Source organism: Neophocaena asiaeorientalis, unplaced genomic scaffold, assembly GCF_003031525.2.
Source record: "Neophocaena asiaeorientalis asiaeorientalis breed wild unplaced genomic scaffold, Neophocaena_asiaeorientalis_V1.1 scaffold886, whole genome shotgun sequence".
Taxonomy (NCBI): Eukaryota; Metazoa; Chordata; class Mammalia; order Artiodactyla; family Phocoenidae; genus Neophocaena; species Neophocaena asiaeorientalis.
This window is the reverse complement of record NW_020175226.1, coordinates 158,138-173,844: the sequence shown is the minus strand read 5'-3', so window position 1 is coordinate 173,844 and position 15,707 is coordinate 158,138. Positions and strand designations below refer to the sequence as shown.

Below are 15,707 nucleotides of genomic sequence, written 5' to 3'. Positions count from 1 at the left end.
TGGCTCCTGTCTGCCTTCCCCTTGCACAGCCCCAGTCTGGAGGGGCCAGGCCAGGCCTGGATGACTGAAGCCAGCCCTCCAGGGTCCACCCCCCCTCCCCTGGGAGGACGTGGACAAGGAGGCAGTTAGAACTGGAAGAGAAAACCTCTTGTTGCTCCCCAGTGAGGCCGTGTGCACCAGGCTCCCTGTGTGAAGGAGGGCAGAGCAGCCCTGGGCCGCTGTTCCCGTAGGGTTGGGTCTGAGTCCCAGCTCTGCCACTTAAGAGCTGCGTACCTTTGGTTAAAGGTCCTTAACCTTTTGGTGACAGTTTCCCCACCTATAAAATGGTCCCGGCCCCCAAAGCGGATGATCAGATGAGAATCCATGTGCTGTACCCCGCACAGTTCCTGGCACAGAGCGAGCGCGCAGTACATATGCTCCGACATTTCTTTAATCGCTAGCATCCTCGCTTTGGCTTCTCACCCCTCCTCTCTCCCTACTCCTTAGCTCCATCCCCACTCCCCAAACCACTGAGCCTGTTTTCAGGGGGATTCCAGGTGCTGTGCCTCTGCTATACTTAGACCGCTCACGGGGAGGACACGGGGTTGCTTGGTGAGGAGGGGCAAAATTAATTCAGTTCAACACCTCTGAGCATTTTCTCTGCAGAAACTGTGATCAGCACAAGACACATCAGACTTTCTTTTCCCCTCAAGGAGCTTCCACCAAAGAGGAGCATGGTGAGTACACAAGCGACTCTCACTCCCTCGTTCATTCACCACTAAGCATCCCCTCAGTATCATCAGTGATCCAGCAGGGTGTGATCAGTTGCAGAAGTGAGGAAACAGCGGAATTCTGCCCTGGCACCAGCAGTGGAGTAAAATACAAGATTCAGCCTCAAAAAGGTGGGGTCGCATTCTTGGGAGGCTAATGACATGACACGGGGGCGGGGGGCTGCCTGTGCAGCCAGCTGCCAAGGGGCCCCAGAGACCAGGAGCCCCTCACCAGACATGCAGAATCTCAGTTCACAGGTGCCCTGGTGTGCCACAGAGAGGATTCACCCTGATTATAATCCTCACCCTCATGGTCCAGGTTTATGAAGGGCCTTGTGTGCGTTTTCTCACTGCATCTCTCAGCAGCCCTGGGAGGCAGCCAGGTTGGGGCTGAGTGTCCCCAGCTGTTGCTACAGACACTGCCCAGGGAAAGAGAGCGACTCGCCTGCAGTCCCCCGCCCTGACTGTCAGAGCTGGGACAGACCCCAGCTTCCCTGTGTCTGGGACTCCCTTTAGGCCCTATTGTCCCCACCTGGACCTTCTTCTCCAGTAGCTGAATGCAGGTAACCGCTTTTGTTTTCCTCCCTGGGCAGCTTGTCCCCCAGCCTCAGGGGGCCCTGAGCAGCCCTGGCCCCCCCTGCACATCCTTGGCCACAGGAAGGCACAGAACCCTCTTTGAAGCTCAGCTGCATGCCCTGCGGGCCCCAGGGGGCAGGCGGTTGTATCTGCACCCTCCCCTCCGCTGGACTTTGACCTTCTCTTCTGATTTGCATCTACTCCATTTCAGGTTCGGACCAGTATTGTCTGTATTTTCTGGGGCACACTCACGTATTCAGCCCCTCGTGCCGCCCCTGCTCATGCATGCCACGCGAGCTGACTGAGCACCCCAAGTGAGCACGCCGACGGCCAGCACCCCTGGGTGTGCATCCCCCTCACCTCCCCACACAGGCAGCTCCACGTCCCCTCTAGGCTCCCTGGGCCCCCGGCCCCCATTCTGCTGACAGGAACGTGTCTTCTCAGGGACACCCTCCCACCTTAAAACTAGCTGGAGCCGTGAGGTGGTTGAAACGCCAGTTGTGCAGAAGCTGGCAGAGTCAGTAGATAACTTCAGGATCTCTGTGGCATCACCACACATCTGCTTCCCGCCTCGAACTCTGGGGAACGAGCGTCCTCTCGTCAGAGGCCTCAAGGCCGTGATGACGATGGGAGCCTGAGGTCTGGGCAGGTCTAGAGGACCCTTTATGTCTCCTCTGGGAGGTCACAGGGCCTTGTGCGGAGAATGGAGCAAGGCTCCCCCCGCCTCCCCCTAAGCCTCTCTGACTGGCGCAGCCCCTCCACGGCTGAAGCCCCTGGCTAGGCCTACCTCCCATGTGGCCCTGCATTGTTTCCCCAGGAGGGTTTCCTTCTTTTCCCAACTCTGCTCTCAGAGCTCACTCAGGGGGTGCCCAGTTAAGAGGCCTTTGCTGGCTAGTAGGGTCGGGAGTGGCAGCCACCCCTGCGCCCTTCCTCTTCTGCGTGGGCTCTGGGAACAGGCAATGGCCCCCAGACGTGCTCCAGCATCTGGGAAGATGGTGGGAACTACTGCGAGCCGCTCTGACCGCCTTCAAGGGCACTGCCAGGAATAGATGCGGCCACCCCACCGCCCAAGTGGGCCTGGCAGCCTCGGCCTGCCCTTTCTCCAGCCTCTCTGTGTGCTTCCCAAGGAGCGCCCAGCCCCAATGGCCTGCTTCCGTAGGGGTGAACGTGCAGCAGGATGCCTGGTCCCAGCTCTTCAGGATGTGCACGGCCATCTTCCCACGATACAGCCCAGCAGATGCTACCCTGCCCACCTCTCAGCCAACAAGCTTCGGCCCCCAGGCAGTCACCCAGATGTGGAACCACCAACCGCTCGATGCCAGCACGGTACAGGCATAAGACCCCAGAGGGTCTCTCTGAGCGGGAGCCCTTATTGGTGGAGTTGCACCCCTCCGATTTGCAGCCAAGAAACAAAGTCAGGGAGATGAGGTGCCTTGCTCGGTCACAGCTGGCCAGTAACAGACACAGCCCACCAACCACAGCTCCTCACCCGGGCCGGGAGCCTAGGTGTCCGCAGGAAAGGCAGGGGTCTGGGGCTGGAGGAGGGCAGGGCTCCAGGGAGAAGGGCACACCTGAACCCCTTTGGGCTGGTGACATTCAGGTCGTGAGAGAAGAGGAAGGACATCATCCCAGGACTTGGGGAAGCATGGGTTACCTCTGAGCACCAGTGAGCAGATCAATGGCCTGGACAGCAGGCCCATGAAGACAAGGAAAGGGAGAGGGTGAGCTGTGACTACGTGGAACCCAGGGGAAGGGACATCAAGGCACTGGGAGCTCAATCTCGACTCTGCTATGAGGCCGCCTGCGTGACTCCAAGTGGGTGGGAGAAATTCTGCCATCAGCCACTGCTGTGAAGGGTTTACTGAGTGGCCCTTCGACACTGTGTGGCAGGTCCTGTTCCAGGATCCTGGGGTAGAGCAGAGAACAAGGCCCCTGCCCCCATGAAGCACACAGTCTAGCGGAGGGAGACCAGCACGCAGGTCAGGATGGGATAGGCTGGGTGGGGAGGAAAACAGCGAAGCAGAGTAACGGGGAGAGGGTGTGGGCCCTGGGGCCAGGGGACAGCTGTTTTATATTGAATGGCCAGGGAAGATCTCTCTGATAAGGTGACATTGGAGAAGAAACCTGAAGGAAATGAGGGAAAGAACCAAGTGAGCATGTGGAAGAAGAGTGTTCCAGGCAGAGGGCATAGCAAGTGCAAAGGCTCTGAGGCAGGCGTGGGGGCCAGCTGGGGGAAGAGCCATCTGCAACCTGTGGAATGAAGTATGTCACAAGAGTGTCTCAGCTCACCCTCCCGAGACCAAGCCTCCTCAAACAGGGCCGCTCCTGCATTCATGGCCCCATCTTTTCCCCAGCCAGGCAGGAGAGCTGAGATGCCTTTGCCAAAGGGTGATACAAAGACAAAATATGGAATCTGTGGCCCAGCCAGGAAGGGATGAAATAAGACTCTGAATTCTTAACCTCAAGATGTGTCCCTTATTAATGTGAGGCTCTTTCTCTGCCCACTATTCCTTCCTCCACACGCAGGTCCTGAGCAGGACTCTGTGCCTGCCCCCTGGCAGGGAAACCTGGGCCAGAAGGGGAGCTGGAGTCTCTGCCTGCAGAGGGAGTCTTGGGGAAGGCACGAGGGCTTCCTGGAGGAGGAACCCAAGGAGTGTAGGCCTTTGGAGTGGACAGGCCAGGGCAAGAGAGGAGCAAAGGCTCAGAGGCTGGATGAGTGGATGTGTGTGTCAGGAGGAAGGGGAAGCCAAGAGGCCCCACTGTGGCTGGAAAACATTCCCCTATAAGAAAGGGGGAGGGGGCGTGGAGGTTCTGGCCCTGTGTCTGTTCCTTTCTCTGTTAGGAGGTCATTCTCCCTCTCTCTCTTCCCTCTCGTGCCTGTGTCTGTGTTCCTGAGCGAGTCTGTGAGTCTGTGTGCGCATCTGTGGGATGTCTCTCTCCGTCTCTGTCTCTCTCTAGGGCTCTCCGTCCCGTGTCTGTGCCGCCTGCAGTCTCTCAGTTTTCCTGCGGTGCTTCCTTCTCTGCCTGTCTGGCTCTGTCTCTTTTGGTCTCCATCTCTCTCTCTCCCTCCCTCTCTCCTCCCGTCCCCTCTCCTCTTTCTCTCAGAACAGGAAGAGGCCTGCAAAGGACTGCGATTTCCCTCCCGTCCGCCTCCCCACCCCCTTTCCCTCCCCAGGTTTTTTCTCTACTCCTTATTCAAGACAGATAAAGTGCACACAGCTGCTCCCAGCTGAAACGGGCCTTAATTGCACCCCTGTTGCCATGGCGATCCCTGATGATCTCCGTGGCTGGAATGTTGCCCTCCCAATCTCCCTGCTGGGGCCTCGGGGCTGCACAGCCTTGCTGACCCCAGGAGGCACCCTGGCAGGGAGCTGAGGCTGCCCCAAGTGCCTTACTCCTCCCCCACACCTGTCTCTGTCCCACCTCAGGACATCCCGGGGTCCAGTGCGATAATGCACATGCTCCTGGCCAGGGACAATGCATTCCTCTGTCACAGCCTAGGCCCTGGTTTTAAGGGTGGGAAGGAGGGGATCCGTATCAGAGCTCTGTGCTCTGGGTCCCATCCCCTCACCTGCGCACCTGCCACAGACACACCCACGGTGAGTGTAGGAGTCTTGTCAACGCAAACGGCCCTTTCATTGCAGTTTCCATCTGAAGGAGCCCTGGGCACAGGGAGGTGGTGGGCACTGCAGAGGGGGGCCCGAGGACCCTTTCTAGGGTGGCACAGTTCTGCAGAGGGGCAGTCGCAGAATCAGGCTGCCCCAGCCCCGCTGCAGAAGGAGGAAGGATGGTGACCCCACTGGGCACGTCAGGAGGAGAGGGACACTGAAGAAACCCTGGGGGGATGTGCCTTCTGGTGCCTGAGGGCCCAGCGGGGCCCCCTGTAGTCCAGGAATGTCGGCCCCATACAGGGAGGTGGGGCGGTGTGTGCATGCTTGTTGTGTGTGCACGCGTGTGGTCTTGCCCACCTCTTTTTTTGTTTTGTTTTGTTTTGTTTTGCGGTACGCGGGCCTCTCACTGCTGTGGCCTCTCCCGTTGCGGAGCACAGGCTCCGGATGCGCAGGCTCAGCGGCCATGGCTCATGGGCCCAGCTGCTCCACGGCATGTGGGATCTTCCCGGACCGGGGCACGAACCCGTGTCCCCTGCATCGGCAGGCGGACTCTCAACCACTGCGCCACCTGGGAAGCCCCTTGCCCACCACTTTTTACACTCCTCGCCATGGGACCCTCCCTTGGAATCCAAGCTGGGCCACATTAGAGTGTGTGTTCACAGCTCAGTGGCTCCTGACAGGGGTCTTGGGGAGGACAGCATACTTAGCACCCCAGTCAGCACACCCTGAGGAGCCATAAGGCGAGAAGTGGGACGGCTCTGCGCAGCCCAAGAAGGCCCGCTGCTGCCTCTGTTCCCCCACCATCACCACTTCTCCCTCCGGGTACCCAGCTATAGCCCTAATTTCGCGGGACCTGCGATGGAGTGGGGTTCCGGTACCCTGGACCTCATGTGCCTCCACAGACCCGCTTCCTCCAGGCCAACCTGGAGGTGGGGGGTGTCCCAGCACCTTCTGTCTACCCGCCTGCCTCAGTATTTGAGCCCTCCTCTTGCCAGGCGTGCCAGCAGGGAAGGCTGCACCCTCTAGCTTGTGCCAGAACCCAGGACTCTGCCTGGCTGCCACTGGCCCCTTCCCTGGGTGGCATGTACTCCCTGCTCGCCGGCCAGCAGGTGAGCCCGGGGGATGCCAGCCAAGTTGTCCTGGGACGGAGCATCTTTGGTGGCCCTGCTCTCCACCAGCGATGGTGGCAGTTGAATGCACACCACCCTTAGTCCCGCTTGGGGGTCTAATAGTAGTAATCATAGCAGTGGGAGTAGTGACAGCTACTGCTTATTAAGTGGCGGCCACGTGCCAGGGGCTGTGGGTAGAACTCCACACTTGCCATGGCCCGTCCTTGAGGTCAGCACTGTGAACTGCACACAAATGGGAAATGTGTCACCTGCCTAACCAAGGCCACTTGGCTCCTGGTGGCCGTGTGTGTGGCACCCTGAGGTGGACCCAGAGACCGTGTCTGTCCTGGCCCAGCCTTTGGTGAGCTGTTTACCCACAGGCTGGGAGGCTCTAGGGCCCAGCGCTTCCTGCCTGCAGTAAGGCCACAGGTGTGAGGGTCTAAAAGGTCACCTACGTGGCATTGGAAGCAGAGAAGGCTTTCTGCATGACGGTCTCTGTCAATGGTGCCCCACCATCCAAGCGCCCGCCCCGCCATTAACCCCAAGTTCAATGGACACTGCTTTCAGAACATCCTTTCTCTCTCAGACCCCACATTAGTAGGTTTTCCATTAATATTTGCTAAGTAAGTAAGGGAGTGGAAGACTAATACTTGTCTTGACTTGGGGTCTCACCCTGACTTCTCTTATCTCTCCCCTGAAATTGGCTACAGAATTCATCTCCTTCGCTTCTGTACAGCTGGGACTCCAACACAGTCACAAGCCAGGTCCCCACTGCCTCCCATCCCTTCCTAGTCTCCACAGACAGAGTGAGTCTGAGACGGGGCCGGCACATCACCGGTCTGCGCAAGCCCCCTCCGGCCTGCAGAGTCACGCTGCCTCCAGGCCGGTCCAGGTGCTCCAGAGGAGGCCGGGCCCAACCTCCCCTCGAATACCCTTCCTGTTTCCTGAACACTCTTCCTGCACCTGGCCATTGACCATGAGGCTTCCTCTACCTGGACTGCCCTTCCTCCTTTACTCTGACTATAGAAATAATATTCCTTTCTGGTCTTAGTTGCCAGCACCTCCTACTGACTCATTTTACTAAACCGACCACCTTCATGCCACGGGCTATTGCTATTTGCTGGATTATCACCAAGGGGCGTTCACAGAAAACAGACTACATGTCTGGGGTACTCCCTAACCCTCAGCTCAACGCCATTACTCTAACTAAGCCCCAGCCAGCCCTCGGGGCCATGCGGAGGGGATTCCAGGTGGAGGCACCGTGTGCCGTCCTCTGGAGGAGAACCAGTCCCCGCCAGAACCCTTCACGTGGCCTTGGAGGTGCTTTCCAGACTCTAAGGGCTACAGCATTTAAGACAAAGGGCTGACACTTGAACTGGGAAATACCTGGATGGAGAGATCATTTCAGGTGGAGGGATCCTTGGGGCAACAGCACGGAGGAGGGACAGTGTAGGGTGATTGATATGGAGGAGGTCGGCCACCATAGGGTGACGATCAGGCTGAGGGTAGGACGCAGATGGACCACTGAGGGTCCCTAAGGCACTGGATGTCACTGGACGGATGGTAGCTTGGGGACAGGGGTAGTCATTGAAAGAAAACGTCTTGAGGAGCCTCTGTCTCACCTTTTCTCCTGATGATTAATAAGGCAAAATAGAGAAGCTTATTTCCCTAGGAATCATAGACTCACCAAAGGCAGGGGCTGATTTTCTCTCCCTCCTGTCCTTCTTCCACCCCCTGTCTGGTCTAACCCAGGTCCTGTCACTCAGGCTGACCTTGGGCCTTGCCTGCAGTTGGACGGGGAGCCCTTGGAAGGCAGCTGTCTAATAAGCCAGCCTCACATCATGCCCCCCACCCCCACCCCATGCTTTTCTCTCCATTCATCTGTTTTTCTAGCCAAAAGCCAATTTACTTGCCTCCCACAAACCAATCATATTAGGAAAGGGGAGGTTGTAATTCACACAAAAACAAAATGAAACAAAACAGAAACTGGAAACAACTCTGTAAAGATCTGTTGGCTAGGAAGCAAAAAAGGAAATCCACTGGGCAGAAAGCAGCCTCTCACTGTGAAAGGTGCTGGCAGGTGCCAGAACCCGACCACACCTGGACGTGGTGGCAGGAGGCAGGCGAAGTGGCTGCTGGGGAGCCCGGGAGCCCAGGGGCTCACTCTATTCAAATGGTCCCAGGCAGACCACCTGACTCCCCAGTGACCCTTTCCTGGCTGCACAAGGAACAGCAGGTCTTTGCAGGTCTCCTTCCTGCACCCTTAACGGTCTCAGGACATTGAGCCCCTCACATTTCACCAGGCTCATGAAACAGGCTCTGGATGTGCTAAGAACCCTAAGGAGGAAAGCAGCCATCAGTTAACTAATAGCCTTTGACCCCCTTCCTTGCTACGGCCACACTGGGGGGACACAGGCACCCACCACTGGTGTCGGTCCCTACAGGGCCTATGTCCCATTCCACCCCTGCTGGTGAGAGCGTTCTCCAGGATACCCAGGGTTTGCATTACTAAGTGGTACTTTGGGAGAAAAAAAAAAAAATCTACATTCGTATATATTTCTCTCCCTCTCCATTCAAAATCTCTGGGCTTTTAAATATGAGAGCCTTTTACTTCCTTGAAACAACAGTTGCTTTCATTTAGTTTGATGGATTTAAAGCATTTAGAGGCGGGAGGAGTGGATGGGAGGTGGTGGATTTCTCAAGCTACCTTCTCACACCCTCCAAAGGATGAAGTGTACCTGGTACACAGCAGCTGGGATCTGGGCAAAAATGAATCCTCCCTTCTTTTGTCTTAAGGCTTAGGACTTAATTTGTTCCAAAGGTGCTTGTGAGTGAGATTCCCTCTTTTAAAAACTTCTCTAGGGCTTCCCTGGTGGCGCAGTGGTTGAGAGTCCGCCTGCCGATGCAGGGGACATGGGTTCGTGCCCCGGTCCGGGAAGATACCACATGCCGCGGGGTGGCTGGGCCCATGAGCCATGGCCGCTGAGCCTGTGCATCTGGAGCCTGTGCTCCCCAACAGGAGAGGCCGCAACAGTGAGAGGCCCGCGTATCGCAAAAACAAACAAACAAACTTCTCTACCTATTCTTTTCCCTTCCCCCCTCCTCCTCCACCTCTTCCTCCTCAGTTCCAAGAGTTATTCATGGATCCACTTGCCCTTCATCCTGGTGTTTCCTTATCCTTCTGGGAAAACACAGCCAGAAGCTGGGGCCACCCGTGGGCTGTCTTCAGTGCCACTCTCCTGGCTGAGAAGGAACAAGCCTGGGGGCTGGGCCTCCTCAAGGGCCGAGAACCCCTCCCTTTCAAAACCTGAGGAACAGGGGCTGAAGCACTGAGCCCAGAGTGCTTCTGCCCCAATCACAGGGAATCAGGGCTGTGCAGAGTCTCAGAATTTGCAACTATGTTATGATGATGGAGGAGAGATGGTGATCCTTGCACTGACCCAGACTTGAGAGACACAGGATCTCAGGTCATAGGGTCATGGGGCATCCTCAGAGAAGGGCTGATCAAAAACTTAACTGGGAAAGGCCGCCCCATCTCCCCAGGGCTCTGTGGGGAGGCCTCCCTTGACCCCATGGGGGGATAGGAGGGTTCTCCACCGCTGGCTCTTGTGGCTTCCTTCCTTCCTCTTGCTCTGTCTCCCCCACCAGACCAGAAACTCCCCAAGGGCTGGACGTCTTGTTCCCTCTTGTGGCTGATTCTGGGTCCTGAGGCTTCTGCTCTCATCCTGAAGGCCTGTGGAGTGTCTGGAACCACCCTTGGCACCTGTGGCAGAGGGGACCCCGGGCCTCCAGCCTGCTTCTGTTCCAGCACCTTCCTCTTTAGCTGCCCACCTTCCCTGAGGCTTTTCTGAGCTCAAGTTTTCCCTGGGCCTCTCATCCTTCTCCCGGGGAGCTACCTCGGTCTTTCCCTTCCCTTCTGAGGCCTCATCTCCATCTCTGTGTCCTAAAACTCACCCTCCATCATGGTTCTTGGTAAGAACTCAAGAAGGGGGTTGGGTGGGGTTGGGCGGGGGTGGGCCCAGCCCACTCAGACCTTCTTTCTGGCTTCCCCCCACTCTGGCCGGCACTTTGTCCGTCTCACTCCCCGTTCTCCTGGCCTCTCAGCCCAGGCCATTTCACCTTCTTCTTCCACAAAGACTCCAAGCTGGTGCTGGTTTGTTGACGGGACCGGCCTTCTTCCTCCAGCTCAGGCCCCGCCCTCCAGGGGTGGACTGAGGGGCTGGGGCTCTGCCTCTCTGTGTGCAGCCTGCCTTGTCCTGCCCTTTTCAGCCCTGCACTCTGACAGCACACAGTTGCTAAAGGAACCTTAATCAAAGGGCTCAGGGCCACCCAGCTCCTTGATTAACTTGACTTTCTTACCTACAGGGCCATATCTTGCCAAAGGGCTTCTACTGCCATCTTCTGACTGGATTCTCTTGGGTCAAAGGCAGGGAGGGTCTCCTTCTTCTTCTTTTTTAAAAAATTTATTTATTTTATTTTTTTGGCTGCATTGGGTATTCGTTGCTGTGCGCGGGCTTTCTCTAGTTGCGGAGAGCAGGGGCTACTCTTTGCTGCGGACTTCTCATTGAGGTGGCTTCTCTTGTTGTGGAGCATGGGCTCTAGGCAGGCGGGCTTCAGTAGTTGTGGCACATGGGCTCAGTAGTTGTGGAACGTGGGCTCTAGAGCGCAGGCTCAGTAGTTGTGGCACATGGGCTTAGTTACTCCGTGGCATGTAGGATCTTCCCGGACCAGGGCTCGAACCCATGTCCCCTGCATTGGCAGGAGGATTCCTAACCACTGCACCACCAGGGAAGCCCGGGGGGGGGGTCTACCTAGCCCCCATCTACAGCTGGGGAAACTGAGGCCTGGGTGATCAGGTGACATGCGGTCATGAATAGCAGAACCAGGACTGTGCCCTCCTGTGGATGTTCACACTGGGGCCCATTCCTGATGAACCACAGTGATGCCCAGGTGGGAGGTGGAGACTCATACTTCCTCTCTGGGCTGCCCGTCCAGCGATCACTTCCACCAGGACTCTCCTCCAGATCCAGGGTTCCATGTTTGGGGATGCAGCCTTCATCCCATTTCTCCATTCCTTTCCTCATCCTTGGATGAGACAGTGACCTATCCTCAGAGGCTTGCAGAGTGAAACTGGCTCACAGGTCTCCCTCTCCCAGGTCCTTCTTGGAAGCATCTCTCCTGGGGTGGCATCTCTCCTGAGAGAGCTTTTGAGACCTGCCCCCGCCCCAAAGGTACAGTTTGAGTGGAAAGAGGCTGGCTCTATTGCTGGATGCTTGCAGAAGCCGGGCTGTCTCCTTGGGACAGGGAGGGCCTCTGGGTATCTGTGGCTTTCCTTAAGGGCTAAGGAGCTGGCTTTATGGGCTGCTGTTACCTCTATAGCCTGCTTTGGTTTGGTGCTGCCTCCAGCAGATGGCCAGTGGTGGCCCCTATCTGCATCCTGGGCCAGTGCCAAATGTGCTTGGTCTTCCTCCTCTTCTGAGGGGTGTCCCCTCCTGAAAGCCTCCTCCAGGGGCACCCTGAGACCTATGGCTGAGTGTCCTGTTAGATCTCTGGGTGTGAGCAGAGCTTGGAGAGAGGAGGGGGGGTGGAGGAGGCCTCACCAACCCACCTCCCAGGCAGCTGCTGAGCAAATCCAGGGAGTTAATAGGAGGCACACAAAGCCCTTGATTTGCTCCAGAGATCAAGGGTCAGCCTGAATAACTCATTAATTAACCGAGCAAGGCTTCCTGCTATTGACAATGTCTGGGAGCTCGGCTTGGGAGCAGACCTCACATCCTGCAGCCAGACCATTCCCAGCTCCCCCTCCCCCGCCTCCTTTCTTTTTCCTACTTAGCACCCACAGACCTGGGAGACGCCAAGAAGGCCATTCCACTCTCTGATCTCAGCTTTCCTGAGACTCTGGCCTGGCAGGATTGTGAACTTGGACTCTCCCGCTTTCAAGCCCGACCCATGAGTTGTCTTCTTGCTCCAATCCCGCCACTCCTGCCCAGCCCTCACGGGCATCATAGACGTTCCAAGGATCCAGGCGTGCGCCGCTCCCACACACCTTCCGACGCTGCTCTTGGACGTCTATCACCAGGGAGAGGACGTGATGAGATGATTCACACTGCGGCTGCGGGCTGACGGTGTTGGGAGAGTGGGTGGGTGCTAATTTCATTTCAACAAGGTTTGCGCTTTAACTTGAACAGTGTAAGCTCTAATGGTGGGATTTCAGCAACAGAGATTGGCTAGGCAGCAGGATTCTTTTGGTCAAGAGTCCTTCCCAGTGGCCACTAAGATCACAGGATAGGGGTGGCCTCTTTCTGTGCCCATGGCCGAGGCTTCTCTGTCCCAGGCAGCTTTTCCTTCCATTAGGGTCTAGCTTCTTTCCCACGGGTGTGCATATCTAAGCATCTGCTTTGGCTACCTTGACACCCATCCCTGGCACCACCTCTGAGTTTTCAAAGTGCATACTGCAACTCCCACATCTGGGAGTGTTCTTTGCTCTAAAAGGGATGCACCACTAGAGGAGACTTCTTCATGGAGGAGACTGGCCACCCAAGTGTTGCTGGAGAGAGGACCCTATCATCCCCCAGAGGCCCACATGGAAGAAACACGGCAGGACTAGGTTTGATAGAGCTCTTGTGGCATGGATAGAGCTTTCTTCAGCCTGCTATTTCTGGAGACCAAGACATGGGAGACCTTGATGCAGTTCGCAGCACCTCTGTTATTACTTACAGAGCTCAGCTCTGCCAATTGATATCTGCACTGCCTACTGCTGCTTGTAGAGTCAGCCGTTTCCGGAAGGTCTCGTCACTGGCTTTAGAGCCTGTTGCCGTTTGTAGAGTCTGTTGTTAGCAGAACCAGGCCTTGCATGCAGAGCTCATTAATAGCCACAAAGTTGGCTTCCACCTATAAAGTTCCTTGGGGTTTGCGGAGCCTGATATCGCTTGCAAAGCTCACGAAAGTTTGCAGAACCCACAGCAGTTTGTAGAGCTAGGGTTTGCAGAGTCAGTCCTCACTTGCAGAGTTGTTCACCAGCTTTAGAACCAGGTACTGTCTCATTGTCTTTAGCAGATGCTGGCTTCATAAGCTGAGCTCATCAGTAGCCGCAAAGCTTACTGCTGTCTGCAGAGCTTGGCTCTACTTGCAGAAACTTCATTGCTTGCAAAGTTCCTCTTGGTCAGAGAACCTGGGGCTATTTGCAAGTCTGACATTGCTTGCAGGGTTCATCACTGATGATACAGCCTGGGACACTTTCTGATTCTATTTCCTACGCCTGGATTATCTGCTTCTTGGTGAATTTTTAAGAACATGTGCCCACACTCTCGGGTTTTGAAGTGTTTTCTTGCGCTTACGGGTTTCGAATTCTCTCCAAGACGTCTACCAAGTTTCGGCTCCATAACATTCCCTCCGGTCTCCGTGTCTCCCCGTGATGCTGGCTCAATGCCTAGACTCAGTTCCCTCTCTAAAGCCAACATGCTCTGAGTTCTCTCCTTCCCAGAGCTAACAGTCTATATAAGCAACTCTCCGATCTTTGCTCAGAGTCAGGTGCCTGGGTTCTCTTCACCGCTGGCTCAGTAAGATCTGATGACATTCAGTCTACATGCTCTCCTTAGCATGGAGACCCAATGCTTCCATATTCCTGCATGTTTATAGAATTCCTGCACATCCTGGTAGTGGGAGAGTGAGGACCGGACAGAAGCAGGGCGTTTGTGTCACGTGTGACTCCTACTCTGGGCCCCAGGGGCCATGTGACCTTGCCCTCAGAACCTGGAAGGAGGACTCCTGACTATCTTTGTCAGCGCCGGCTTGTGGGCCTTTGTACCCCTCAGGGACTGGTGGGGGTGTTGGCGCTCGCACAAGGCTGTCCTTGGCTGCAGCTGGTACACCCCGATTAATCCTGATCACCCGTGGACACATTCAGTCCCTAAAACCAACTTAGGAACGCTGTGCTGGGCTGGGTGTTTTTTGTGGGGACACAGTCTTTTAAACACACATGTCCCTGGAAGGCAGGGTTGGAGGCATGATTTGTCATATTGAAGGACTTTTCAGAAAACCAGAAGGAAGATCAAATAACAATTTCCAGGTTCTTCTTACTAAAACCCAGTAGTTCAAATTGTAAATGGACAGGCAGCAGTGAGCAAGGGAGCTGGAGTAGAAGGAACTGACCCAGACGTCACCAGCGTTTCTTCAGGAATTTTCCTAAGCATCACCACTGCCCAGGACTTGCCATGTCTGAACATAAGTGGGTCCAGGTAGAGACCTTAACGCCCAGAATTTCTGCTCTCAGTAAGTCCATGATATGAAAACTCAAGTCAGGAGAAGATCCCTCCTTTTTCATAAGGACTTCTTCAAATACATTTAAAGTGGAACACGCTCCTTTCCATAGCCCAGCTATCAGTCCAGCTCTTACGCTGCCAGGGCCTCCTGACTCGCCCTCAGTTCTACGTCAGAGACCCCAGGAGGCTGCCACTGAGGACCTCGTCTGGGCCAACAACTATCAGTGATGAGACCTGGTCCTTCTGACTTACTCTGCCTCCCTGCCTTGGGAGGGCCAGAGGTTCCACTCACACAGAGAATCCACAGTCCACAGAGTGGGCTTGGGGCAAACTCTTACCCTTCCTTAAAACTCCATTTTCTGTCCTTTGTTCTTAGAAGAAAATGAGCTCTAGATCCGCTCTCTGTTGGCTTCGTCCACAGGGCCCGAGGCAAGCGCCGCTCAGGAGATAATTCAGAGTGCTAATGGCATACAGATGCATGCTAATTCATGTGCACACACACAAATTAGACTGCAATTATCACAGGAATTATTTGCTAATGCTGGTTACCATTTGAACCATTACTCAGCATTGGTTACGACAGCTGGCCAGTATGACTCAGCAGGAGGCCTGCCTCTCAGGCCGACTAGGCAACTAATGGAAACTTGAGTCAACGTCAAGTAACAGTCTTGCACTGCTGCAACGTGGGAAGTGGGTCTCCCAAGGTTGGCTGTGGGAATGGAACAAGCCTGCTGGAAAATGACACTCAGATCCCAACAGGGGAAGGAAAAGCCAGTGACAAATGCCATATAATACACCCTGGTGTGTGTGTGGAAGGCCAAAGGTGTAATGCACAGGTATGTACATTTGTTCGACAGCTCCTTCCTGGCTGTCTCCTGTGTGCCCCAGGGAGTGTGAGACTTGGAGGACGAGATGTAGGCTGATAAGTGACTTGTAAGACAAGAGCCACCCACAGAAGCAGCCAGCTAACCCACAAGCATGGTGGCTGATTCACTGTTGAGTCCTGGAGGAATTCACTGGGATCCCCTTGAGAAGGTGGGGCTTGAGCTTTGTAATCAAGGATGGGGCCAGTTTTAGTGCAGGTGGGAGGAAGGCAGCCAGAGCTACCCGCCAGGCCACATCAGAATACATACATACATCAGAATGGCCACCGAGTCACAGTGGGAGCCTCTGCTCCACCAGTGGCTGCCATTACCACCTCCTCTTGAGGGTCCCGCCAAAGGAGGCTTCATCATGCATATTCTGTAGGAAAGGAGCCGGAGGCCCAGAACAGTTAAAAGATTAGCTCCGAAGCCACACAGTTGGGCTGGATGGGCTGGAATTAGATCCCACATATGTCTGGCGGTGAGCACACTAAGGACAAGGATGGGTTGGGGGTAACTGAGGGGCAGTCTCAATGGT

General features: G+C 55.6%; 1 protein-coding gene across 1 annotated transcript in view; it reads right to left on the bottom strand.

Annotated features, from left to right (window-relative positions):
• The window catches only part of LOC112413458 (CUGBP Elav-like family member 4), a 286,922-nt gene that overhangs the window by 174,804 nt on the left and 96,411 nt on the right, over positions 1-15,707 (bottom strand). Inside the window, exon 4 of the mRNA XM_024765407.1 lies at positions 12,511-12,530. Within this exon, the coding sequence (XP_024621175.1) occupies positions 12,511-12,530 (20 nt within the window). The remainder of the gene's footprint in view (positions 1-12,510; positions 12,531-15,707) is intronic.